Genomic DNA, 26157 nt, shown 5'->3' on the forward strand with positions numbered 1-26157 from the left:
TGAACAGTCTAATATTTGCCTTTCTCTGCATCTCAAGAATGTATTTTTAGTTCTCCTGATCTCTTAGTCTGTTTGTCTTGGTACAACAGAGCTTGAAATTTAGTATATGAATCTGTTAATGGCATTACATATGTATAACTGAGTTTACAGCAAGCTTTTCATTCTGCCAGAGAATAATTCTCAAGGAATTATAGAGTAGCACTTGCAATGATGGATGTGAAGTAGCTCCCTCAGAAGATGTGCCCGTTTTTTGGCTACTTAGGCACTGCTCTCTAACACATCGCACTGCTGTGTGGGGGCCAGGGCTCTTGATACAGCATGCTTGCATTGGTATGATTTCAGGCAAACGTGTGGAATAGCTTAAAGGTTTAACTCTGTCAGCGTGTATTTCTAGAGGGAACTGCAGGTGTGAAATGTGGGCGCAGATACAAAGGCCACCAAAATACACCAGGCTGGTATTCTCTGGTTTAGTTTGTTTCTCCTTTTGCTCTTTGTAGGCTTTTTTGACTTGGAGCAATGCTCTGGAAGAGTCTGGTTTTCTTCAAAATACCCATGAAAGTAATAACTGTTTTGAAAAAATATCTATTCCAAGCACTGCAGGACATGCTATAAATATGACGTCTAAATGTGTGATGGGTTTGTCACTTTACCCACAGGGATGCATAAAAAGCCAGCAATGTTAATTTTTAAGTACAATTTTTGAGCAGTGTTTTTGTGACCTTCCTCTGTGTCTGCATAAATAAACTTTTAACTTGTCTTCACAGAAAAGAAAGAAGTAAACAAGACAAGTGGTCGACTTAATGATGGTATCCCCCAGGTCCCAGGGAAAAGAGGGGAATCAGAGTTTGATTCCTTCAGGCAGTCACTACCAGTTCTTGAAAAAGAGGAAGAAATTGTCCAAACCATAAAGGACAATAAAATTGTTTTGATTATAGGAGAGACTGGATCGGGAAAAACGACGCAGGTATGTTGCTTCAATGAAATAAAAACTGTAACAGTATTTATTCTAAACTAATGCCAATTGTGTAACATTTGTGATATGGGGTACTTTGATGCTATTTTAAGGCTTTCCTTTTCCTATGTGATTGAAAATGTTGTTCCAGTTAATTTTGCTTTTGAAACACTAAGCCTCTAGATAGGTACTAGAAGCATAAATGATTCCTTACAATTTTCTGGTGGATACCATTTTTTCATTAAAATAATACAAAATATTGAAGGGAAAGTAGCTGTGATGTTTGTAGAACCCTTTTTCTTCTAAGGCTAGTTCTGTTCTTAGTATCCAGAGTAATCTGTTTTTTTGTGTTAAAATGTGAGATTATCTACAGGGCTTTGGTTTTTTTTTAGATTTCTCTGAAGCAGGAGGGAGGCACTGTAAGGTTTTTCTTTTAAAAAAACCTAAATAGGTTATACTTAGAAATTTATTTTCTGCTGATTCAGATATGCTTGCTTTGATAATTGTAATGAAAAGTCTTTTGCAGTGTGCAATATTGATGTGCAGTTAATGGCTTCCCTGTGCTAACAAAGCTGTGACTTTCTCAAAAAGCAAATTTGAACCACTTCTTTACAGATCCCTCAATTTATCCTTGATGACTGCTACAAGAATGGAACTCCCTGTCGTGTGTTTTGTACTCAGCCAAGACGTTTAGCAGCTGTTGCAGTGGCTGAAAGAGTGGCAGCAGAAAGAAGAGAGAAGATTGGCCAGACAATTGGTTACCAGATCCGGTTAGAGAGCAGGTACCAATGGTACTTCTAAGTGTCGGTTGATCTTGTGTTGGTCTTGTGAATCTTGTGTACATTGAAACTGCAGTATGTTTGTGTTGCAGCCTCACAGGTGGGATACGTTACTGCAGGTAAGGAATACGTAAGAGTGAAAAGGATGGCTTTCTTCCTGTGTTTTGCAGTTTCATGTAGAAGGTTGTCTTACAGAACTGAATCTCGGGTATTTTCTGTTGATTTCTTCTGTGGAGCGTATGCATGGAAATCCTTGTCTGATTTTCAGATCAAGTCTACACTTTCTTCTTTTTTTTCCCCCCCCTCTCTGCTTTTAACATGTGTGGATCCAAAAGGTCTGCAAGCTTTGAAGGTAGGTGTGAAAACCAGCATGCTGTAACTAATGTTAAGTAGTGAGAGTTGATAGGAGCCATAAAAGGGAAAACAAAAAAATTGGAATGTGACTGATGAAGCTGAGCATTATTTATCAGTCTAGTCTGGATTAAATGTACTCTTCTTCAGCTTCTGTGTTTAAAACATGAAGTGATGCAAAAGTAAGAGATTTCAGTATCACTTGATGAGTTTGTCTGTAAAGCAGAGCATGAATGGATTGGTTGGGGTTTTTACATCTTTGCACCATGTAGCAAAATGACATTTCAGGGAAGGGCCAGCAGTTGAGATATGAGTGACCAGAAGATGGCCAAAGGTTGTGTTGCTTGAGTGAACAAAGATAACACATAGCTGGTGAAAATGAAAGCACTTGAAAAATGAAGCCACAATAAGAATTCAAATATGTGTATGAAAGCTCACAAGGATATTAAGAGATTAGAAGAGCTGGTGAAAATGTGTCACAAATAAGCTGGATGATTAATAAATGGAAGTACTATGCTGGCAGAAGAAGAGCAAAGTCAGGTGAAAATGGTAGAATTACTGGAAGCAGTGCAGAAAATCCAGCTTGAGAAAAATCAATACAATTACTCCAGGGAAACACTGTAAGGGAGAGATAACAATATTTTGAGCTGTGGACAAAAGAAATTTGGAGTGGAGATGTTTAGAGGTTTGCTTAACTGTCTTCCAGAGAAAAGCGGTAGAGTACAGTACAGAGGAACTTTTCAGCTCTTTTAGGATGGCAGTAGCAGAGGGAGTAGTGAGAATTGCTGTTTTTATTGGGACAGCTAACTGTGCCCCAGGTATAGAATTGTAACATTTCAGTATTTTCACCTCCTGAAAAACCAGAGGATCAAGCAGATGACCCTGTGATTTAGTCAGCTGTAATGAGTTGTGTCTTCAAGGCAAGGCTTTGGGAGCTGTGGGGAGGCTTCTGTGAGGAGGTGCCAGAAGCCTCTCCTGTGTGTGACAGAGCCGGTGCCAGCCAAGACAGACCTGCCTCTGGCCAAGGCTGAGCCTATCTGCGATGGTGACAGTGCCTCTGGGACAGTGGGGAAATGGGGAGGAAAACCTGCACAACAGAGGCAGCGGTTCAGGAAGAGCGGTGAAAGCATGTGAGAGAAGCAGCTCTGCACACAGGAAGGTCAGTGCAGGAGGGGAGGAGATCCTCCAGGTGCCAGGGCAGCCCATGGTGCAGCCCATGGTGAGGCAGCTGTGGCCCAGCAGGCCGTGGAGGTCCGCGGTGCAGCAGGGGTCCTCCTGTGAAGGATTCTGTGTTGGAGCAGGTAGATGCTTGAAGGAGGCTGTGATCCTCTGGGAAGTCTGTGCTGAAACAGGCTCCTGGCAGAAGCTGTGGCCCCGGGGAGGGAGCCACACAGAAGCAGGTTTGCTGTCAGGATTGTGACCCTGTGGGGTCCCACACTGGAGCAAGCTGTTCCTGAAGCACTGCACCCTGTGGAAAAGGACCTGTGCTGCAGCAGTTCCTGGAGAACTGCAGCCCATGGGAAGGACCCATATTGGAGAAGCTCGTGGAGGACCCACTTTCCCATGGGAGAGACCCACGTTCTCCTTGTCTTTCTCTGGAGCCTGGGAGTCTTTTTGTTGTGTTTCCTCTCCCCTGCCCATGGAGAGGACAGATAGAGTGGCTTGGGTAGGCACCTGGCGTCCAGACAGGCTCATCCCACCACGTGTTGACAAGTACAAAGGCTATATCCAAGCACAGGCTGAGGAATTGGAACCTGGTTTTCCACATGGAATTTTCTAGTAAAATGAATGACGTGCAGGGTTTCTTCACAGTTTACTTTTACTTCCTTATTTATTAAAATTGAATCTTATTCTTCCAATTAATCTATTGTCCAGAGTTTTGGGGCGCAAGCACTACAAATTGTTAGGAAATGTCTGGGAAAAGGCACAGTTTAAAAACAAGTGGTGTGCATGAATCTTTTGAGGAGAGAACCGTAATATCTCTTCTGGTCAGCAGCTGCTTTAATTTTTGATCCATGGAAAGCTTTAAATGGTGCAAACCCCTGAGTTGTCTCTGTGATGTGATCCATAGGGTTTCTCCAAAGACGCTGGTAACATTCTGCACTAATGACATGCTCCTTGGCACGCTGATGGCAGGAGACAGCACTCTCTCCACCGTGACCCATGTTATTGTGGTAAGCATCCTGTGGTCTTTCACGTGGGGTGGAGCAATATGTATTGCTTTGGAAAATGAGGTCCTCATTTGTTTTACTTAAATTTGCTGAGCATTTCAGGTGTTTTTGTTTGGTAGAATCTGAATCAACTTTAAAGACTTCAAAGAGTAGAATGCATGTTTTGTGCAGTTTGGTGTTTTTCTGTGTGTTTGCGTTTTTCCTGTAAAAATATCTTATTTTCATGCCAATGATTAAGTGTGGAATCAGGAGGAGTGGAGAAGGACAGAAATGTAAATTTTTCTGAACTTCTGTGGTCAGCAGAAAATCCATAGGGAGGCTTACCTTGATGTGGTTCAATGTGATTGTGTCAGAATTTCTCTTCCCATTTGTTTTAGCAATACAGGTTTTCAGTCCATTTGTTTGCCCAGAGTTTTCTAGATAATGTGGAGTCTAATTGCTAGCAAATTATTCAGATTGTTCATTTGTGATTATGTCAGTATTCCTGTGATGGAATTGAATAAGTAAAGGGAACTAGAATGTTTTTGGCAAGATTTAAGTACTGAAGATGAAAAGGTAAGTTTAGGTGCCTGCCTGTTTATCAAAGTTAAAAAAGCATGAGAATGATCTATACATTCTTGATGTCAGCCTACAAACTTTGTATTTTGAGTCCTTGTTTCCTTCATTCATAATATAAATCAAAACAGAAGAATGAAAAAGATGATTAATCAGTTATGTGCCTTAACCTACAGGCTTTGTGTATGACTTGTCTAATCAATTTGTCTGTTTTTCTGATTCTGTGGTGTCATACATTTCTTTAAATGCTTATCAGTGGTGAAGTGAGAATTTATTAAAATAAGATTTGTAGTTTGTGGTGTTTTCTTGAAATTCGGCTTCAAATACAAAATCAGAGAGGTTTCAGATACACACTTTAGCCTCTAAAGTTAAGGTGTTTACAGCTTCAGTGTTGGAAGGCACTCAGTGTGGATAAAAACTTTTTGAGGCATTTTTGTTTCTTTATGGATAGTTTTTTTAAAAAAACCTATTACTTAAACTGGACTCACACATTTTAAGGCCTCTGTAATGTGCCACCAAAACATGTATTTTTTTTTTAGAGAAGTTTGTTTTTGTCAGAAGTTGTGATCCTGAATCTGTGATGGTTTTTCATCTCTTTTTTTTCCCCTTTTGTTACAGGATGAAGTACATGAGAGGGATAGGTTCAGCGACTTCTTGCTAATAAAACTGAGAGACGTGCTGCAAAACCAGAATAATTTAAAACTAATTCTCTCTAGTGCTGCTCTAGACACAAATCTCTTTATTAGGTATTTTGGAAGCTGCCCAGTAATACATAGTAAGTCTCGATCTTAACTCTTAAGTCTGAGTATACCTGCCCTGAGACTCACAGATCTTACTAAACTGTAGCAAATTATTCTGAGGAAAGGCACATGATTAATACACTGAGAATTACAGGAATCCTTGTTCTTTCTGTATGCAGGTTTCTTATTTCTTGACTGTTTGCACCTCATTCAAAGTGAAGTGTTCTAGTCCCTGGGAGTTCTGTAAATGCAGGTACATCCTGCCCCCCCTCCACTCTTAATTGAAGAAGTAGGAAGAGGTTATTGAAGTTCTGTCTTCATGCTGATACAGGACTTAGGAGCTACATGAGTGTGATATATATTAGTGCATTCCAGTAGGATCTTACTCTTCAGGCTTTGTGAAGGTTGTTACTGGTTACTGGATAAAACACAGATAACTGTACAAGTTCAGTTCAGAAATACAGGCTTAGGCAGATTGGGTTTCACATGAAAAAAGAATCACATGATTCTCTGATTTAAGGAAAATTAGTAGTTGTTCATCTAGGTAAATATTCAGAAAAGACATCCAGTTTCACTTTGTTTGCAGACTCGGTTACCTGCAGTTAGACTACATTCAAATGCAAAGAAAAGTTACCATTATTTGCTGGTTTAATTTCATTTGACTGATCTTTAGTAAAGGCAAAATGTAAATGCGTGGGAGATGGGGAGTTTTTGTGGGTTTGCGGTTTTTGCCCCACCCTCCTGGTTTGCAGGTTTTCTGCATGGGTGACCTCCTCTGGCACCTTGCAATCCTCTTACTTTTTCAACAGTAATGTCCAACTTTAATGTGTTTTGAAAAGTAGCTTTTAAGAGAAATGCTTTATCTGACAATCATGTAGACTCTCTGCATGTCAGCCTTTTTTAAAAAAATCTCAACGGTTTTAGGAAATGGGATTGCTTACTGGTTTATTTTAGCAAATGTTTGTGAGGAGGAAACCTTTTTTTCCTTCCTTTTTTTGCAGATGGAAGTGTTTAGTTCTCAGTTTTGAATTTCTGCCCAGTTGAATAAGGTTTGCAGCTTGTTGGAGACGGGAATCTGGAAATTACACGTGATTTCATGTGCTCTGAATTTTTTTTGCAAGGGAGTGCCTCAGTTGTGATTGTTGTATGACTTTCCAGTTTAGTCTTTTTGCAGTTTCCTGTTCTTTCAGATCGGTCAATTTGTGTTGGAAAATCTGCTGTCAATCTCTCCCAATCTCTCCAGTTTACCACAGTGTTTGTGCTGGTTATGTAACAGGCCAATAACAATTCAAAAGATGGTTTTTTCCCGTTTTTTTTTTTTTTTTTTTTTTTTTTGGTTAATTTAAGAATTAAAAGAAGTGGCTTTGTCTGTTAATGTAATATACAAGGTTTGAGTCTCCTTCAGCAATACAAAATCCTGACCACAGAAACCACATTTTGTAGCTGTGGATCGCTGTAGTACACAGAGTTTGTGATCAGTGTTGGAAGGCTTCCTCTGTGACAGCTTCTAAAAGTATGTGAATTGTGGATTGTTCTTTCTGAAGGAAAATCCTGAGTGTTCCCGAGTCAGGTTAAGGAAGAAGAAATCAAACTGTAGAGATTTTAATCTTCATTCAAAAAGCATCCTGCAATGTCGACAGATAAGGTCTAGAAAACAGTCCTGTTGAAAAAGAAATCGGGATAAATTATCAGAAGATAAAGGCCGCTGGGATGTCTCATCTGTCCAGAAGTATTCAGTAAAGAAAGCTCAGCTTTGCTGAATTAGTTGAGGACATGGAGATAAGGCTGCCTTCTCACATGATTCTCATGAAAAGAAAGTAGTTCAGTACAAAGATGTACTGTCTCTGTGTGGAACCTTGCAAAAAGCTGTATTAATTGCTTATTAATTAATTACATTTTTAATCCAGATGGCAGACTTACATGGCAAGTTCTTGTTTGTAAGCCTAAACAAAAACGGCTGTTTTCTTTTTCTCATTTTCAAAAAATTGTAGTTAATAACTGTCAATCTTATGAACATCTCCTGCTGGAACACTTCATAAAATTGAAGAGGTTGAGGAGAAGCAAGGTGGCATTTGATTTTGGAAATGTTTTATTTTGTACAGTTTTGAGAAAAATAAACTCCAGTGAAGGTAGTTTTTTTAAAAAATTAATTCTGTAAGTGAAGCTGGTGAATATATGATCTTTTACAGATTTTTTCTATTTTAGTCCAAGGGAGACCTTTTGAAGTTAAAGAGATGTTTCTGGAGGACATTTTACGAAGCACTGGGTATACAAACAAAGAGATGGTGAAGTACAAAGAAAAGAAGCAGCAAGGTCAGTGGACTTGTTAATTCTAAGGGTTGGCAATGAGAATCATTGATTGAACAAACAATTAACAGAATTATTTTCTGTTGAAATTCCAGAGTCAGGAGATTAAATGAGTGTGATTAGATGACAACAAGTATCTTTAAGCTCTCAATATTTACATTATGGAAATAGTTTATGCAATTAAAGAAAAAAAATCACTTTGATTCAGTGGTTGCATTCTGTTTTCACTCAGTTGATAAATGTCATCTTTTTCTAATTATTATGCTGTAGAGTTATATATAACTGGGGGCTCTGCCCACATGAATACTAAAGAAGCATAGGATGCTCTGTACCTTTGGGTGCAAATTAAAGTGCAGCTATTAAAGCAGGCATGATTTTGTACATCTTGCACTAAATGGACAAGGTATTTCCTTCACTAACATTTTTCACTGCTTTCTTCAGCATGGATGTATTTTTTTAAGTGTTAACAGTCTTGAGCTATACATCATTGGTTTGAAGTTGATTAAGTAGATACTGCTTCAGAAGTTTTCCTGGCAACTGAAAGTAATGATCCCAGTGATTATTTAAAGAAAAAGTAAAAAATGCAAACCCCAAAGCTATAACATTCAATATCCAGTCCTAACTGGGTATTGATCACAGTGCTCATCTCTGATCACTGGGGCAGAAAAGTTCAGTTAGGACACTGGTGTTTTCTGATGTTTTTTCCACTAGTGTAGAAAAGTAAGTTGTTACATGCAGGGACTGTATCACTTGTCTTCAGAATTCCATTTGTGGAAAAAGATCTGGTCTGAGATTGTGTAGAAGGTGATTACTTAAGGGAGATACTTTCAATGCAGTAGTTTGGAATAATGGAGGTTTGGGGGGTTAAACACCAAAGTGTTGGGTTTTACCTTGTTTTTATAGCCCTTGTTTGCAGTGGTGCTCTTTGGGTACCCTTAAACATGTCATTTACGTTGGACTGGTAGTAGCATTCTAGACTAAATAAAAGAGGTTGAATAGGTAAAACTTGGTAAAACCTGCTGTAACTAACTTTTTTAGTAGAAAACAATGGATAATAAATATGACTCTAAAACTTTCTTGGGGAATACTTTGCATTCTAGAAGAGAAACAGAAGAACACTTTTGATGAGTGGTGTTCAGCTCAAGATAACACTAACAAAGGGACATCTCGGAGACAAAAATCGGTTCCAAGGACAAATGAGGAGTACAAACGGTTGGATGATGGCAGTGACACAGTATTTAATCAACTGGTAAGTTTTTTCTTTTGTCAGAAGAGATGTTATAGGTGTTTATATTTGTGTTGTATTACTAGCCATTTAAAATCTGTTTTCTAAAGTTCTATCGAGTCTTTCAAGACATTAACGTATTTTAAAGATTACTTGATGAGGATGAACGGCTCTAGCTGAAGTGTGCTCTTCAGTTCGGGTGGTTGCACACAGCTTTTCCTCAGATCAAATGGCTCGACTGCCATTGTGTTCGTACTTGCGTGTGACAAAATCAATGCATGAACCGATGCCTGAGTGCTGGGTTTCTGTTGCTGCTGGGAAAAATAACCATTCCAATTCTTTGTGGGTAATGTATGAGAATAAAGACAACTCTTGGAAAAGATTAAGCTTTCAATATTGTTTTTTATTTTCAGACTGAAAAAGATGTGAATTGCCTTGAACCGTGGATAGTAAAAGAAATGGATTCCTGTCTTTCTGACATCTGGTTGCATAAAGATACTGATTCGTTTGCTCAGCTGTTAAATCTTATTTTAACTGAAAATGTCAGTGGTAAGTTTCATGTGTTATTACATAAGAAAAAAGCAACCTCAGATGTACTTAGATTTTTATGGCTACTTTTATCTCCAGTTTCAAATGGTGTTACCTTTGCATTCTGATGCCAACTGAAAAAAATGATAGGGCTAGCAAAAATAATGAGTTGTTCAGTTAGTTGTTGTTTTGAAGTATTGACAGAAGTGTGTTTCTAAAACAGTGTAGAATTCATATGAACTAACTTCAGAGATAAAGTGAGGAAACAAATTTTCTTTGGGCTGGAATTTGAAAGCAGTATTTGTACTATATTTAGATGAAAAAATAACATTTCTACTGGGTTTGCTGGATTTTTTTTTTTTTTTTTTTTACTTCTCAGTTGATTATAAGCACAGTGAAACTGGTGCGACTGCTCTGATGATTTCTTCAGGGAGAGGCTTTTTGAGTCAAGTAGAACAGTTGATCAGCATGGGAGCAAGTATCCACTGCAAATCATCTAATGGCTGGTAAAAAGAGAGAAACCAAAAGATGGATTTATTTGTCAATATAGGAGAGAGAAAGAAAATTCTTTAACATCTAAATTAATTTGCTAACTTATCACACTGCTGTAAGAACTATAGATTTTGACAGCCTCAACAATTTCTAACTCCTCATAATCACATTGTTTTCTGTAAATTCTAAATTGAATTCTTAATTACATGGTCTTGATTATGAGCTATAAACTTTATTTCAGTAGGTATAAGATACTGGTTAGTAGAACAACTGTAATCTACTGAATTGGACCAAAATATTTGGCAATTCTAGTTTCATGGAGCTACACATATCAGAAGATCTTTCTGTTATGTTTCTAAATATATTGTAGCATGTAAAAAATATTTGTGAATCTGTAGAAACTCAGGTTTTGTGGTCATGGAGTATGTCTTCATATAAACAGGGAAGTACAGTAAATAATTGTAGTATGGAATGATAAGAATTAGGATTCCAGGGGTCTGATATTTGGTACTAACATTTGAATAACTTGGGGAAGAAATGCAGTTTAAAGATAAAACAGTGAACTGCATAGTGAGGAGGACAGCTTCTGAAAGACATGAAATAGCCAGATGTTATGCCTGAGGTGTGACTTCTTGAGATGACTTCAAGGATACTGCAAACAGGCAGGTCTGATCTCTGCACCATTTTTAAAGGAATGGCACCTTCTTCCTCCTCACTTCCTTGTGCATGTTTGCTCCTGTGTAAAACTGACATTCTGTTGTGGTAAAGAACTGTAGTCACCTAAAAGTCAGCTGTTAACACCTATTCAAGCACTTTCAAATGGGAAGTTGCAGATCCAGCAATAACAGTACTGATGTCAATACAGAAATGGGTACAAAAGTCTGATGTCAATTGCCTCTCCTGATGTGCTCTTCATATGCATCTTTTGAAGTGAAAAGTCTAATAAAAACACTTGTGCAACTATTTCAGGATGGCTGTGGACTGGGCTAGGCACTTTGGACAGACAGAGGTTGTTCATCTGTTGGAATCCTACAGGTAAGCTGTAACTGTTTTGCAGAATGAGTTGTATATGATATACAAAGAGTTGTGATGGGAAATTTGAGATTTGTGTTCTAATCAGACCAGGTTTTAGCTTTTCATGCTCTAAAATCTGGACTTAATAGCAATACCTGTTTTTAAGAATAGGAATATTTTAAAAAATAAACAGCAAAAGAGTTTGTACTCAATAGCATATTGTTTATGTTTACACAACTTGCTAATTCTATACTATGTACCATTTTCTTTTCACATGCTTATTTTGGAAACAAATCTCTAATGTGTTTTTATCTATATTTTTTATATGCAATAGCATATTAAAGAAAATTTACAGAAGTAATGTGTACACTAGGCCATTCAAGAATGATTTTCTGATTAACTTACAGTTATCATACTGGAAGGTAGTGTTTTGTAAAGATTATCTCTACTATAATTTCTCTTAGTGTAGTTTCTGCTGGTGGGAAATTTTTGGAGAAGACGTATCTCTTAAATATTTTTACTTGAACAGATAAACGAGAAGTATCTTTATACTTTCCTTTGCTTATGGTTGTGTTTCAATGAAGTTGAAGAAAACTCAAGTTAACACTAATAAATAAAGTGGCATCCTTCATTGGGTTAACATTGGAATCAGTAAACAGTAATAGTATGGTGATTCCCTTCTGGTACACTTAAACATCAGAATTCAAGACCAACAGTCATGTTGGTCTCGATCTAAGTTTGAGTTGATGGCTCAATGCAAACCCTAAGGGGCAGCCTTGATTCTGGTGTATTTTCCTGTTACAGCGCTTCATTCGGATTTGGAAACATGGATGAAAATTCCCTGGTCCAAAAGAGTGCTAGTGACCTTAGTGCAGAGGACAGAGAGCTACTGACAGCTTATCATCACAGTTTTGATGATGAAAAAGTGGATCTGGATCTGATAATGCACTTACTTCACAGCATCTGTCATAGTTCTGATGCAGGTAGGTAAATACCTAACCAGTGGTTGTGGATTTGACTTCTGATAATCATGCTCTTTTTTCAGCAATCCACAAACGTTAAAACCTTCTGAGTGCTATTTGACATGTATTTGAATTTTCTGTTTAACTTTGCAAACCCACTTCCTTTTTTAGGAGCAATTTTAATATTTCTTCCTGGGTATGATGAGATAGTGAGCCTGAGGGACCGCATTGTTTTGGATGACAAGAGATTTGCTGATAATGCTCACAGGTAAAACCTTTAGTTACTGTGGCTTTTCATTGCTTCTTTTAAGGATCCTTAAAATGTCCCTTTTGTCTTGCATTAGATACCAAGTTTTCATGCTTCATTCAAGTATGCAGACTTTGGACCAGAAGAAAGTGCTTGAAAGTCCACCTTTTGGCATCCGCAAAATTGCAAGTATTAGAGGATTTTTTCCAATGCCACAATGACCTATTTTGCCATTGCTTTTACAGTTACTATAGTTTTGGTGGTTTTGGGTTTTTTTCTTTGCAGATTCTTTCTACTAATATTGCAGAAACCAGCATAACAGTCAATGATGTGGTGTTTGTCATTGACTCAGGCAAGGTGAAAGAGGTAGGACTGCCTTAAATTTTCCTAGTGTGATTCTAAAACACACAAAACACACAGTGCATAAATTTTGGAGAACTTTTTTTTTTTATTTATTACTTTACAGTAAAGTGAAAAAAAGCTTTTACTAGCTGAGAGCTAGTGCCTGTCAGGCAACAGTCCTTTCTGAAAAGTTTCAACATGCATTTGTTTTAAGACAAATTCTGTAAGCTATTTGTCTAAAAAACTTTGAAAATCTTGAATTTCAAAAATTGTGGAGCATTAAGATACTAGAAAGGAGATACCCTCATTAATTCACTTGAAATTGAGAAGGTACCTTTGTGTCAGAAGCTGCTGTATATCTTACTCTTTCATACTTTTTAGAAAACTTCTGTTGGTAATCTAAATAACTAGTAACTTGTATTTCATGTACCCTATTGAGTTTTCAGTTTGTATTCCTGTCTTTGTTTTTCTAGAAGTCTTTTGATGCACTGAGTTGTGCTACAGTGCTAAAAATGGGGTGGATTTCAAAAGCCAGTGCTATCCAGAGAAAAGGCAGGTAATAAGTGCCTCATAGCAGTTTCCATTTTGCAGATATCCACAGTCCTTTATGTTTAGAATAAACCACACAACATAGTAATTGTTCCTGGCCTATTCCGGTGTTGTGTTGCATAGAGGCTAACACTGGTTCTCTGCAGACGAGTAGGCGTCAGCATGTATTTCCTTGGAATAATCTCCCAAGTTGTAGAAAAGTGATGCTCAGGCATTTCCCAAAGGTCTGGGTTGTTTTCCCCCCATTAATTTGTTCTCCTTCCTCTTTCTCCCACGTAGCACCTGCAGTCACAATGTCCAGTGGGGTGTTTTCACATCATGTCTATGGGCAGAGGACTGCCTATTTCACTTTCTCCAAGCTATCCATGACTTAACAGGCCATGATTATATTCTTCCCAGCACTGTGGGTGAGGGCTCAGAAGTTTATATAGCAACAAATGCCTGTTTAATCAATCATATTGGCATTAAGCTGCACGTATGCACATAGATGTATATGACTGAGAGAATTTGCTGTCCCTCATTCACTCACAAGTTACTTCATCTTTATTCTACCTTTTATTCCAAGCATCACTTCTTTTTAGGGGATGTGAGGGGAAGCAAGAAAGTTTGCAACTGGTTCCTTACAACCAAGGATGATTGAGATTTGGACTGGTCTTAGGTTAGCAAAAAACCCACAGCACTTTACATTAGAAAAGCCTTGTTTTTCTTTCTCCAGATTTCTCAGTGTTGGGTTAAAATTACAGTAAAAATTTGCCACACTCTTAAAAATAATTCATGATTAGAAAACTTTCACTTTGCGTGTGACTTAACAACACTTTCTTCATGGTAGTGTCTCTTCTTTTTCATTCTGAGTTTCTGTGTCTGTTTGTTGGCTTTTGGTTTTGTTTTTAGAAAGAAATCCTCATTTTCACAACTTCCCATATTTTATTTTCAAGGGCTGGGCGCTGTCAGCCTGGGGTCTGCTTTCGTCTCTTCAGCAGGCTCCGATTTCAGAATATGTTGGAATTTCAATCTCCAGAACTTCTAAGACTGCCGCTTCAGGTGCGTGTTCAGTTAGAAACTATAATTTTAAAAAAATACAATGTCCTCAAACCATACCGTTAATTGCAACAAATCATGTGTTTGGCGGCTGCTTCCAAATCTTGGTAATCTTTTTTTGTTCTGCCTTTTACCTTGCAGGAGATCTGTTTGTACACGAAAATTCTTGCTCCAATTAATTGTCCAGTTGTAGACTTTCTTATGAAAGCTCCTGATCCTCCGCCTGCTGTAACTGTGAGAAATGCTGTGCATATGCTTAAGGTCAGAAAAGGAATAGGTTTAGATGGTAATCGTGTTTGATCCCAAACTTGTGGTGTAGCAGTTTACTGACATCAGTTTGTACTGAAGCTGTTTTTAATTACTTAAGGATGTTTTGAAGTTTTGTTTATTGTCTGTTTTCATATTGTGTGTGGGGATGTGTTTTTCCATGTCAAGGGAAGAGAGTGCTTCAAAGTCTTGTCTCTGTTAATAGTTTGACTTGCTTCTTCAGTGTTTGGAAACAAGTCTAGTTAATGTCCATTATTCACATCCTTTTTGCTTTCACTGTAAATTGATTTTGTCCACTGTACCCATCCCCCTCTCCTTTATTTGTTTGTTTGTTTGTTTATGAACAGACCATAGATGCCATGGACCCTTGGGAAGATCTCACTGAGCTTGGTTATCAGCTCACTGAATTACCTGTAGAGCCACACCTCGGTAAAATGGTGTTGTATGCTGTAGTTCTGAAGTGCCTGGATCCTGTTCTGACCATTGCCTGTGCTCTTGCCTGCCAAGACCCTTTTGTGCTGCCCACGCTGGCCTCCCAAAAGCGTGCAGCCGTGCTGTGCAGGAAGCGTTTTGCTGCCGGGACGTTCAGTGACCACATGGCCCTGCTCAGGGTTTTCCAGGTAGTCTTTCATTTCAGAGAGTACTAATCACAGCACATCACCCAAGCAAAATGCAGATGTACCAGTTGGATGTAGAGTGGCAGACTGTTTCTTTTTGCCTAGTGCCTTTCCTGTGTATTGGACTCATAAATTTGTGAGGGAACCCTTTTTGTAGTATGTTTTGTTTCAAACCTTAGAAAATTTGGAATGTTTCAACAATGTGCCTCTTTGCATCCTACTACACTGAACTTTGAATCATGATCTTAATGTAATGATCTTTATTTATTGTTTTAACTTGACATAATCATCACTGGAGTGAGCACATAAAGAGAATCTAATTGTTGAACAGAAAAAATAATCTGGCTTGATACATTAACTTTTAGAGTGGGTTTTGCATTCATTTTATTGACATAAATGTAATCTTTAAAGAAAATGAAGTTTTTAGTTTAAGTCCTTCAAATTAATAGGCAAATGTGAAAACATTTTCAGGCATGGCAGAAGGCACGCAGTGACGGATGGGAGAGAGCCTTCTGTGAAAAGAACTTCCTATCCCAAGCCACAATGGAAATCATTGCAGGAATGAGAACACAGGTGCTTGGCCAGCTTAGAGCCTCAGGTAGAGAAGTTGGAAACAATTTTAATATTGTTTTAAAGTCAAGCATATAGAAATTGTAACAAAAATCGTGTTCACTGGTGTAATTTTCCTTAATTTGAAATACACCGTCATGCACACATTCATGCAGGGTATGGTGCAGATGAGGAATTGTGGCTGATCTAACTGAAAGCACCCTCATCTCCACATGCCACTGCATTTCATGTTTTAATGAATTATTCCCATAGGAAATGTCTTTATATTGTAGAAAATAGTGGTATTCTGTGTCAGTATGAAACCCCTTATCAGGAAGGATTTCAGTGTAATGGTTTCTTCTTGGTGCTGTTAAGGTTGGCAGTGGTGAAAAATGCAACAAAAAAGTCATTTATTTCACCTTTAGTTTCTGACTCCTTTTGAGAGGCAAACACAAGGTAACATGGCACTGTTTTGTCTCTTTCATTTGTCAGGTTTCGTGAGAGCCAGAGGAGGAGCTGATATTAGAGATGTTAATACTAACTCTGAGAACTGGGCTGTAATTAAAGGTGCCTTAGTGGCCGGGATGTATCCCAATCTTGTGCATGTAGACAGAGACAGCCTGGTGTTGACGGAACCAAAGGAGAAGAAAGTGCGATTTCATCCTACCTCTGTTCTTGGTCAGTCTCAGTATAAAAAGGTAAAGACACTTTGAATTCATAGTTCAAAAAAAAGGGCACTAAAATCTGTCACGTGTTTTAGAAATGTCTTTTCCTATTTGTCAGTACTTCAAAAGCAGTATAGGCATTTAACACTACAGCTTTAGAAAATACTGTTCTACCCAGCTGATAGAACTGGAGTTGATTCATTTTTTCATCCTTTCAATTAGTCCTTTCTCTAGATGGAACAAGGCAAAAAGGCAAAAAAACTGCCCTGCTATAAAATTGTTTTAAAGATACAATGATCCCTATTCTTAAAAGCAAGTTTTTCTCTGAAACTTTTTTTAACATTTCTTTTTAAAGCAGCATATTTTGTTTTATCATGGTAGGATAATTGATGAATCTGATTGAATTCTCTCACACTTTTTTAAGTGCATGTATATTTTTATATGTATATAATTGTAGATGTATTTAATTCTCAAAATACAGAATCAGAGAATGGTTTGGGTTGGAAGGGACCTTAAAGCTTATCTCATTCCAACCCTGGCCATGGGCAGGGACGCCTTCCACTAGTCCAGGTTGCTCAGAGCCCCACCCAGCCTGGCCTTGGGCACTGCCAGGTTGAGGCATCCACAGTGTCTCCGGATAAAATGAAAAATACATTCAAATTTACATTAATTACAGTTACCTGCTCTTGCACAGATTGCCCCAGCAAATGGACAAGCTGCAGCCATCCAGGCCCTCCCCACAGACTGGCTTATATATGACGAAATGACGAGAGCTCACAAGACAGCAAACATCAGGTGCTGCTCTGTTGTGACACCTGTCACCGTGGCCCTCTTCTGTGGACCAGCCAGACTACCAAGTAATGCCTTGCAGGCATCTTCATCCTTTCGAGGTACACTGGAGTCTGGATTTGGGATGTTCCCATTGGTATACATCAGCGTGTGACATGCAGAGCTTATTTTCCAGTAATATTTAATACATGTATTGTCTGATTCTGGAAACAGCGCCTGTTATAATTCCTGTAGCTATTCAGGAAGAGTTTGTTGGTTCTGTAACAAATCTCTCCATTTTGGGATTCCTTACCTATTCAAGTCCATAAATTACACAGTTGTAGGGTCTCAGAAACTGCAGTGTAGTTTGTAAGGAAAGAACGCAGCCACAATGTCTAATGAGAACTGTAGTACTGGTACTGAGAAGTGTAGTATGCATGTTCTTTTTCTACAGACTACTTTATTTGATACATTGAACCAGATTATTCAAACAGAATAATTTAGAAACAGTCAGTATGGCAAACAAGTCATGTTGCTTCTAGCTAACACATACATTTTCAAGATATGTTCTACTGATAATTTTTAATTTCAGTTAACTGTACTATTAACTGTAAGTAATAGGGAATATATATACATTTCCTTCTTACTTCTCATTTAAATTGAGTCCTGTTGGAATGGGAGCAAAAATAACTGCTTCTAGTTGTCATAGTTTGAATCAGACTAAAAGTCCAACTTATTTCTAAAGCTTTCCTGTCTTGCTTTTAAACTGTGAACCTTAGAGTAGTGCTCATGCTGACTGAATTGCACTTAAGAAAAATAAAGAATCCTAATTAATAGCCATATATATTTTTTTTTTTTCTTACTAGGTCTTTAACTCTGCTGTTTTACTAGGAAATAGAGGCACGTGTGATTTTGCAAACAGCTTTAGGCAAAAGTTGTATAGTGGCCTGTGAATACTGGTGAAGGTACATGAGTTGGGTCACATCATATCAATCCAGGTTTTTACATAGTAGGACCTTCAGCAGGTCTGGCTACTTGATTGCTGCTATCTGGAGCAAAGACTTTGCAGTGTATTTGCAGAAAAGAAGAGGTAGTTTTACAAATGTTTACATTGAAAGTCAATTTTAGAAGGAAAAATATTGCTGGTAATACAGTAGTATGTGGGTTTTTGTATAGAAATAATAGTAGAAAAAAATGGAAATTCTAATGAACCTTTTGTCTTTAATTCAGGGGGAGGGGTATCTAATGATAGCAGTGACAGTGAGAATGAGGACAGGACATCTGCTGATCTGGCACTGCTGAAGCTGGATGAATGGCTCCATCTCAAACTGGACCCTGAAGTAAGTAAGAAATTACTCCTGGGTTTGCTTCATGTAGAGGAATTGTAAAAAGATGTGAAAAGGTTTTTGTAACATTTGAGTAGCCAAGAATTTTCTCCAAGAATGTCATGGTCCATTTGGGTCTCTCGAACTAGGTACTCTGTGATTTAACCTTTACTTCACAAGCTCATTAAGAATTAAACGGCTTCAATCCCCTTTGGCACAGAGTTGTCTGTTGCATGAATTTGTGTATTCAAAATCCAAGTTGCAGTGTTTGATCACCTGTCACCCATACCTTTCTCTTCTTTTACCTGTCAGCAGAAAGAAAGAGAATAGTCACCTAAGTCAACAGTGAGAGTGCTCATCCCTCTTCCTCCATATTGGTGTGGGTGTCCTGTCTCTCACAAAAGGGAGCAGGAAAGCCTCAGCAATCCAGATGCTGTTGGGTCTGTTTCAAAAACTTTCTGGGCAATATGATGTTTTATATCTGAGCTTGGCAGTTTTGTCCCTTTCCACAAGTCAGCAGATTCTGAAGAGACTGGCAGACAAAAAATGATGGGTGCAAGGGACAGCAAGCTGCAGGTGACAGTGACAGCATAAGGGCCCTTCTGCTCCTTCTGGCCTCCTGTCCTGCCTGCATGGTGCTCCATCAGACCATAGCACAAGCTGGGATAAGCCAAAATCTGAACTGGAGCTGAGAGAACAGTCACATTGGCATATTGTGTTCTTCTTTCTCTGAGAGGATAACCAAAATCAGATCAAAAAAGGAGCACTTGAAGCTGAAGTTGCTGAGAGAAAGTTGCTGTCAGATTTTGGAAGGATAAATTTCAAATCCTCTTTGAAATAGAAGTCTTTATGTCATTGAGGAGCTGTGGCTGTGGTAGGAGGTAGTTTATGGGTCATGAAACACACAACTTTACCAACTCTAATAATAATACTCTCTCTCCTAGTCATGTCCAGAAGAGTGATTTTTTAAAATTTATTGTAATGGAAGCATTTCTGGTAGCAGAATTAGACAATAGTCTTCTGAATTTAGTCATTACATTTGACCAGGTGTCTATGTAAGAAAAATATCACTTAGAGCTCTTTTCCATCAACTATGACTGAAGAGTGCATGAGTAGAGACTGACTTGCAAGGAAGGGCATAAAGCATGAAAAAACTGGGTTTTCTTGAAAGAAAAGAAGGGAAAAAAAAGTCTGTGGAATTACAATACAAAGCTAAGTTTAGTACAGAGCTAAATGAAATGTTTCCAAAATGACCTTGTACCCAAGGAAAAGAAAGCAAATTAACATCTTAGTTTAAATATGGATTATTCCCCTTCCCCAAGACCTTAGTCTTGCCTTTAATTGTGGGCCCTGTTTATATTAGAATGCCAGGTGCTGCCTGATAGGGAAAAGACAGGGTTCTCTTGCCTGTGTGATCTAATTTTCATCAGTATTTAACAGGATTGGAATTTATTACAGGCTGCTGGTATGCTGCTGCAACTCAGGCAGAAGTGGCACAGCTTGTTTCTGCGTCGTATGCGAGCTCCTTCTAAGCTGCAGTCTCAGGTTGATGAAACAACTGTAAGAGCAATTACAGCTGTTCTGAGTGCTGAAGAACAGTCTGCAGGTCTGCAGCAGCCTTCAGGAATTGGCCAGAGACCAAGGCCTGTGACTTCTGAAGAATTTCCTTTGGCATCTACATGGAAGTCAACCAGCAGCAGAAAAAGCTCAACAGAAACAGAATTGTCTGACTCCTCTCATGCTGAAAAGTAAGATGCTGAGGTCTTCTCCTCACTGTAGGTTGCAGTTTATGTATACAAGTATCACTAAAGTTTCTGCTAGTAATAGGAGGTGGAAACAGCGGAAGTACAGCTGGAAGGTGTTATACTGTTGTATGCTGCATTGTAATCCCAAAGAGAAATATTTCATACCTGGGGCTGCTGTTTGAGAGAGCAGTCAGGAATATTGTCCATGAATTGTGATGTTTGAGAAGTAGCAGAAGAAGTTTAACAGTAGCATTAAACAGCAATGAATGGTCAGTATGAGTTTAGTTAGGCTTTAATAGATTTTGTAGTTGCTGTAATACATGTGGTCATGCAGTAGGCTGACAGGTCGATGTAAGTTGTTCAGTGACTGCTTGTGAAACTCAAGGTATGTCCTTTGTAGGGTTTCAGTGAAATCTACTTCTCCTGCACTTCACCAGCCAAAGAAGTACAAAGAAAATGACATTTTGCTCTCCAGCCAATCCTCAGATGACAGATCAGCTCAGTCCTCAGTGAAGCCTGCAGACAGCAGTAGCTATTCCAGCCCCTGTGCTACTCCTTCTCCAGTGTCTGGAAAGGTAGAGTTCTCTAACATACCACCCTGCTCTTCCAAAGTAATAGAATTTCTTGCTGATACCATTCTGCAGTTAGGTATTTTACTGATAAATTAGGAACCTAACGTAGCTTTTCATTTGTAACACTGCATAATACTTCCTTCTGGAATTTAAAAATCTAGACTAAATATCCTTGTTTCACTAGTTTAATACAGCAAAAATAATTCGTGGACTGCTGAGGTAAAGCTATCCAAAGTAGAAAAAATTAGATTTAAAAAAAACCCCAAACTTGTTCTAATAAACATGTATAAGTTTTTTTCAACTAAATGAGTATATTATATACACACTTCTGAAGTTTTTGGATTCTGCCTTTCTCTGCATCCATAATAGATTTTCAATATCAATACTGATTCTGTCTTACCTGCCTTACTATGACTGATTTTTGTGATGGTTATTTTAACAAGGCACACATTTTTAATGAGATTACTGTGACAGTTGTCCCTGTGTACTTGAATAGTAGACTGCAGTAACACTAAGGAGATCATTCAGAGGAAACTTCATGGACTCATTGGAGGATGTAGTAATTCCTCTTGAATCTTTCAGCTTTTAAATTAAGACAGCGTAAAAGGAAGAAAACATGTTTCCTGAATATAGAAATGCGAGTAGTGTGATGTAGGCTACACTCTAGGATGATTAATTTTGGTGTCATCATCTGTCAGACTTTAACCAATTCTAATTAATCACTAGGCTTTTTAATCCTATTCTGCTCTACTTGTTTCCTGCCCCTCATGGATGAATTACTGTGGAAGGGGCTAACAGCAGGCCTGTTAGCTGAAGGAGCGAAAAGAAGCTGAGAGGCAAGAAGAAGCTGATCAAGAGCTCTCTCCAAGGCTGCTACCAAGGAGGCTGAGAGAAGAGAAGAACTGGAGAAAGATAAGGAGAGAACTGCAGCCGGATAAAGCATTTTTAGAAAGTTAACTAAAGTCATGTTACTGTTCACCAGTGGTGTTATGTTGATTTTTTGTGGCCAATAGTTGGGGTAGAAGAAGTATAAACAACTAGAAAGTTTATAAAAGGTCAGCCATGTTCGGTAATAAAGAGTTGCCATCTGAGACCGCCTGTGGTCTGTGCTTTGTGTGGCGACCGCCTCACGATGCAGTGTATATACCAGTGACAGCTGGTGCCCACCGCGTGGAGCAGCAGCCTGAGCAGCGTGGTCGGTCTGGAGCCACGCGGGGTCCCAGCGACTGGCAGCCCTGACCCGCTGGGGAGTAGCGGGGGAGGCGGCGCTGGTGCAGCTGAGAGTGGCGGGTGGAAGCCACAGGCAAGTCCAGACCTGATTTTCTCCTATCAAGGCACCTGGAAGCAGGTGGGGCACCAACTAGTAATAATGGGAAATAAATCTAAAGAGGAAGAGACTCTTTTGGCTACATAGAAAGCTTTGTTAAGAAATAAAGGAATTACTACTTCAGACTATGCCCTTTGTAGTATATTGCTGTGGGCTAGATCATAGGATTTTGCCACTGATCCTGACACAGCATTTAGTGTTAAAAGCTGGAAAAAAGTCAGGGACAAGCTGTGGGAAGTCATCTGAGCGGGAGATAAAACTATTGTCAATCTAGTTGTTACTTGGAGATCGCCTTTTGAGGCATTAAAGGAATGGAAAACAGCGGAAACAAGCAGAGTACAACCTGGATGAAGATTTGGGGTTGATAAAGGAGTCTGATGGGAGGGATGAGTCAGATGGGGCCTTTGATGGGGAACTTGTTGAATACATCCTTGAAGAAGGTGCAGGTGCCCATGGAAGTTACCAGGCAGGCTAGCAAAGCTTCCAGGAAAGTTGCCAGAGCTTCTGGGCTGGATGCTGAAGCTTTTGGGAAAGCTGCTAAGGCTTCCAGGCAGACTGCCAAAGTATCTCCTTCTCAGACTCCTAAGCCTCTTTATCTCACACCTGCACAGCAGCTTTCAGCGCTGCCTCTATACACTGCACCACTGCGCCAGTTAGCTGAAATGTCTTTAGCAGAGAGACAAACCCAGCTGTCTGCCCCCTGCTCCCCTCTGACGCTGTTGAGGCAGGATGGGAATGAATAGACTTTGTTCAGAAGGCTGAGACTATAACTGATTTATTTCAAAATACATCTCTCTTTTATACAGAGCTTTCTGCAGACCAGCTCTATTGGTCCTGAAGTGAAAACATCTCACCTATTGGTGTGCAGTGGATGACGTATAGTAGTAAAACCTAATTATAAACAATGTGAACAACAAGAGAGATAAAGAACTTACTTACATTCTTTCTCAACACTTTCTCAAGCTTCTACCTGGTTAGAAATTTATGTTTTTTCTTTGAATCTAAGACCTACACCCCTCCACTCTAGCCCAGCCATTTGCCCCCCGCCCCCCTCTGAGCTGCATGAACAGTTTGCAAGGTCGTATCCTCCACTGCCGGACAGTGACAGCAAATCAAGTGAAGAGTCACCCGCAGTAACACCTGAGTTGGGGCAGGGAACTGTTGACAGTTCAGCTTCTAAGAGATCTAGCCCTACTGCCCCATGGACTTTGCCTCCGTGTCAAGTAACTGTGCTTCCATGACTGCCTCAGAAGTTTTGGGAATTTGTTAGGAAGAAAGCAGCTGAAGAAAAAAATTGGGACCTAATAGAAAGATTCGGTGCCCCAAAGTAGCTCAGGAGTAGAGTGTTAAGGCAAATGTTGCCTGTGATAATCCTATGGCTTTTCCAGTTTTTAAAGCAGTTCCTGGAACAGGGCAGGATGACAGTCATCATGTCTTTGCCTGGAAGGTTGTGCAAGATCTCCAATTGAAAGTGGCTCAGTTTGGTATTAATTCCTCAGAGGTAATGCAATTAATACATGTAATTAATGCAGTATGCTTGTACCTTATGACATCATGCATCTTGCTACAGTTTTATTCAACCAGTACAGTATGGTGTGTTTCAAGAAACTTGGAGGTGAGTGGCTGAGCACACAGCTTTAACAAATATGCAGCTGCTTCAACACGACTCATGCTGTGGGTGTTGATGCCTTATTGGGCACTGGGCCTTTTGCTAACCCAGATTTGCAGGCAAGGTGAGATCCTTCAATTTTGACACAAGCTCAGCAAATAGGCATGAGTGCTTTAATTAAAACAATGGAAATGGCAGCTCCAAAACAGAGATATGTTACTATACAACAATGGATGAGAGAACCATTTTTGCAGTTTGTGGAACAGCTTGCTGCAGCTATTGAAAAACAGGTAGATAATGAACCTTTGTGACATAGATTGTGTATAGAATTGGTGAAAGAAAGTGCAAACCCAGACTGCAGAACAATTATTGACACCTTACCTGGGGAGCCCACATTGTCTGAAATGGTTACTGCTTGCTCAAAAGTTGGTTCAGTAGAGCACAAAATGGCAGCTCTTGCTACAGTTCTAAGACCACCACCGAAATGCTGTAATTGTGGACAGCAAAGGCATGTAAAGGCACAGTGTAATACCCAGAAAATAACATCTAAGTCAAATGCAAGCAGCAATGTTATGTGCAATCATTGTGCTAAATTTGGGCACTGTGTAAGAGTAAGTATCATGCAAATGGTCAGCTGTTGCAGGGAAATGGGAAGAAGAACACAAAGGGGTGTGTGGGGACACAAATAACCTGACGACCATTAACAGCAATTATGGGCCTTCCCGGCACTGCAAAGCTACCCATTTGCAAACAGTATTCAGGAGCAACAAGTGGGTCCACAGGGATTGATGTACCCACCACCGACACAGTAACTATTTTGACAAAAGAAATCTGCAAATTGCCCCATGACACCTATGGCCCAATAGGACGTGGATTGAGTGCATTTCTGATAGGGATATCAAGTACTACACTTAAATGTATTCATGTGCATTTAGGACTTATTGATGTTGATTATTTAGGACAGAGTCATGCTATGATATGAATTGATGACTGCCCTATTACTATTCAGAAAGGAACTTGCATCACTCAGCTTGTAGCCTTTGTGAGTTTTGTTCCCAATACAGTAAGTACCTCAAGTGTTCCGGACTGAGAAAGTAACGGAGAACCATCCAGAAAAGACATGCATCCTCACAGCCAGTGGATATCATCCAGGGACCGTATCGGTAACAGGTTTGATTGACACTGGAGCAGATGTTACAATACTCTCGTGACTGTGTTGGCCTCAATCGTGGCCTCTCACTCGTGCAAGTTTTGGACTTATGGGGTTGGGTGGTTCTACAACAGGTGGCTTGTCAGCCATTGTAATTAATGTGGAACATCCCGATGGCCAACAAGCTAACATCAGACCCTCAGAATTACTGTGATTTTTAATTACTATTATTACAGAATTACTATGGATTTTTAATAGGAGCCACTGTGATGCAGGGTGGTGAATGTCCACTTGTAGCCTTGACATGGTTAACAGATAAACCTGTCTGGGTTGATCAGTGGCCCCTTACTACTGAAACGCTTACTGCCCTGCAAGAATTAGTCACAGAACAATTTCAAGTGGGTCATATTGAAGAATCATTCAGCCCCTGGAATACCCCTATTTTGGTAATAAAAAAGAAATCAGGAAAATGGAGACTTTTACATGATTTACAGCACATAAATGCTGTAATGGCAACAATGGGAGCTTTACAACCAGGCTTTCCTACACCGACAAAACCTGGCTAAAAGATGCATTGAATCAGATATATATCACTAATACTTTCTGAAAGACTAAATGTGGCCTGCAATAATTCTAAAGTTCATCAGCTGCTTACATTATTCTTAAAATGTGAAATTGTACTGCTCTCAAAAGTAAGAACCTTCCTCAAACTCCTAAGTAAAAGGTTGTCAGAAACATATTATTTCAAACAAGAAGTGTTTCTCAAATATTTTACAAAACCTAGTGAAAATATTCTCTTCTTGCAAAATTTCACATTCCTGTACAGACCCAAGCCAATTGTGCTTAAGCAATCATAATTACTCACACTATTACTGTGCTCTTCTAGACTACAAAGTACATATTATTTAATGTCAGTAACTTCATTTTATAAGCTAAATTAATATTTTAAGACCTTCCATTAGGAATCAAAGTGTATCTGACAGTATTTCAGAGATTAAAATGTGTGAAAATACCACAAATACATAAAATTGTGGTCCTATACAGCATGTAAACATAGTAAAATACAGTGATCATGACAGTTACATTTTTCCACTCTAATCTTTTTCTGAAGCTTTGCATGTGTACCAGGTAACTGGACTGGGTTTGGTGCATCCCTGTAGAGCCCCAGGAGCTCTGCTCCCAGTGAGCTGAATGTTAGCACATGGGCACCGGCCCTGGGCAGGAGCCAGTAGAGGGCCCCTCCTACAGGAGAAGGGATCAGGCCCTGCTCTGTAACTTTCATTTTGGCCACTTCTGCTGAGCAGGTTAGAA

General features: G+C 39.2%; 1 protein-coding gene across 1 annotated transcript; it reads left to right on the plus strand.

Moving 5' to 3' along the window:
* The first annotated feature begins 614 nt into the window (after positions 1-614).
* On the plus strand, positions 615-21851 carry LOC144248360 (3'-5' RNA helicase YTHDC2-like). Its single transcript, XM_077790447.1, has 25 exons — positions 615-636; positions 765-964; positions 1568-1734; positions 4154-4256; positions 5427-5583; positions 7754-7861; positions 8956-9104; positions 9494-9629; positions 9988-10114; positions 11070-11135; positions 11919-12097; positions 12248-12344; positions 12421-12508; positions 12609-12689; positions 13139-13221; positions 14150-14255; positions 14394-14513; positions 14867-15139; positions 15608-15734; positions 16178-16383; positions 17045-17240; positions 18349-18458; positions 19902-20191; positions 20589-20763; positions 21549-21851. The coding sequence occupies exons 1-25, from the start codon at positions 615-617 to the stop codon at positions 21591-21593; spliced, it is 3411 nt and encodes a 1136-aa protein (XP_077646573.1). The 3' UTR covers positions 21594-21851.
* The last annotated feature ends 4306 nt before the right edge of the window (positions 21852-26157 follow it).

This window comes from Lonchura striata, chromosome Z, assembly GCF_046129695.1.
Source record: "Lonchura striata isolate bLonStr1 chromosome Z, bLonStr1.mat, whole genome shotgun sequence".
NCBI classification, from domain to species: Eukaryota; Metazoa; Chordata; class Aves; order Passeriformes; family Estrildidae; genus Lonchura; species Lonchura striata.

Bases quoted from the DNA above. Each gene is read 5' to 3' on its own strand.
- LOC144248360 (XM_077790447.1), top strand. From the start codon at position 615: ATGACGTCTAAATGTGTGATGG. The intron at 16,384-17,044 runs GTAAAGACACTT...GCTCTTGCACAG, and splicing joins GTCAGTCTCAGTATAAAAAG to ATTGCCCCAGCAAATGGACA. The intron at 20,192-20,588 runs GTAAGATGCTGA...TGTCCTTTGTAG, and splicing joins GACTCCTCTCATGCTGAAAA to GGTTTCAGTGAAATCTACTT.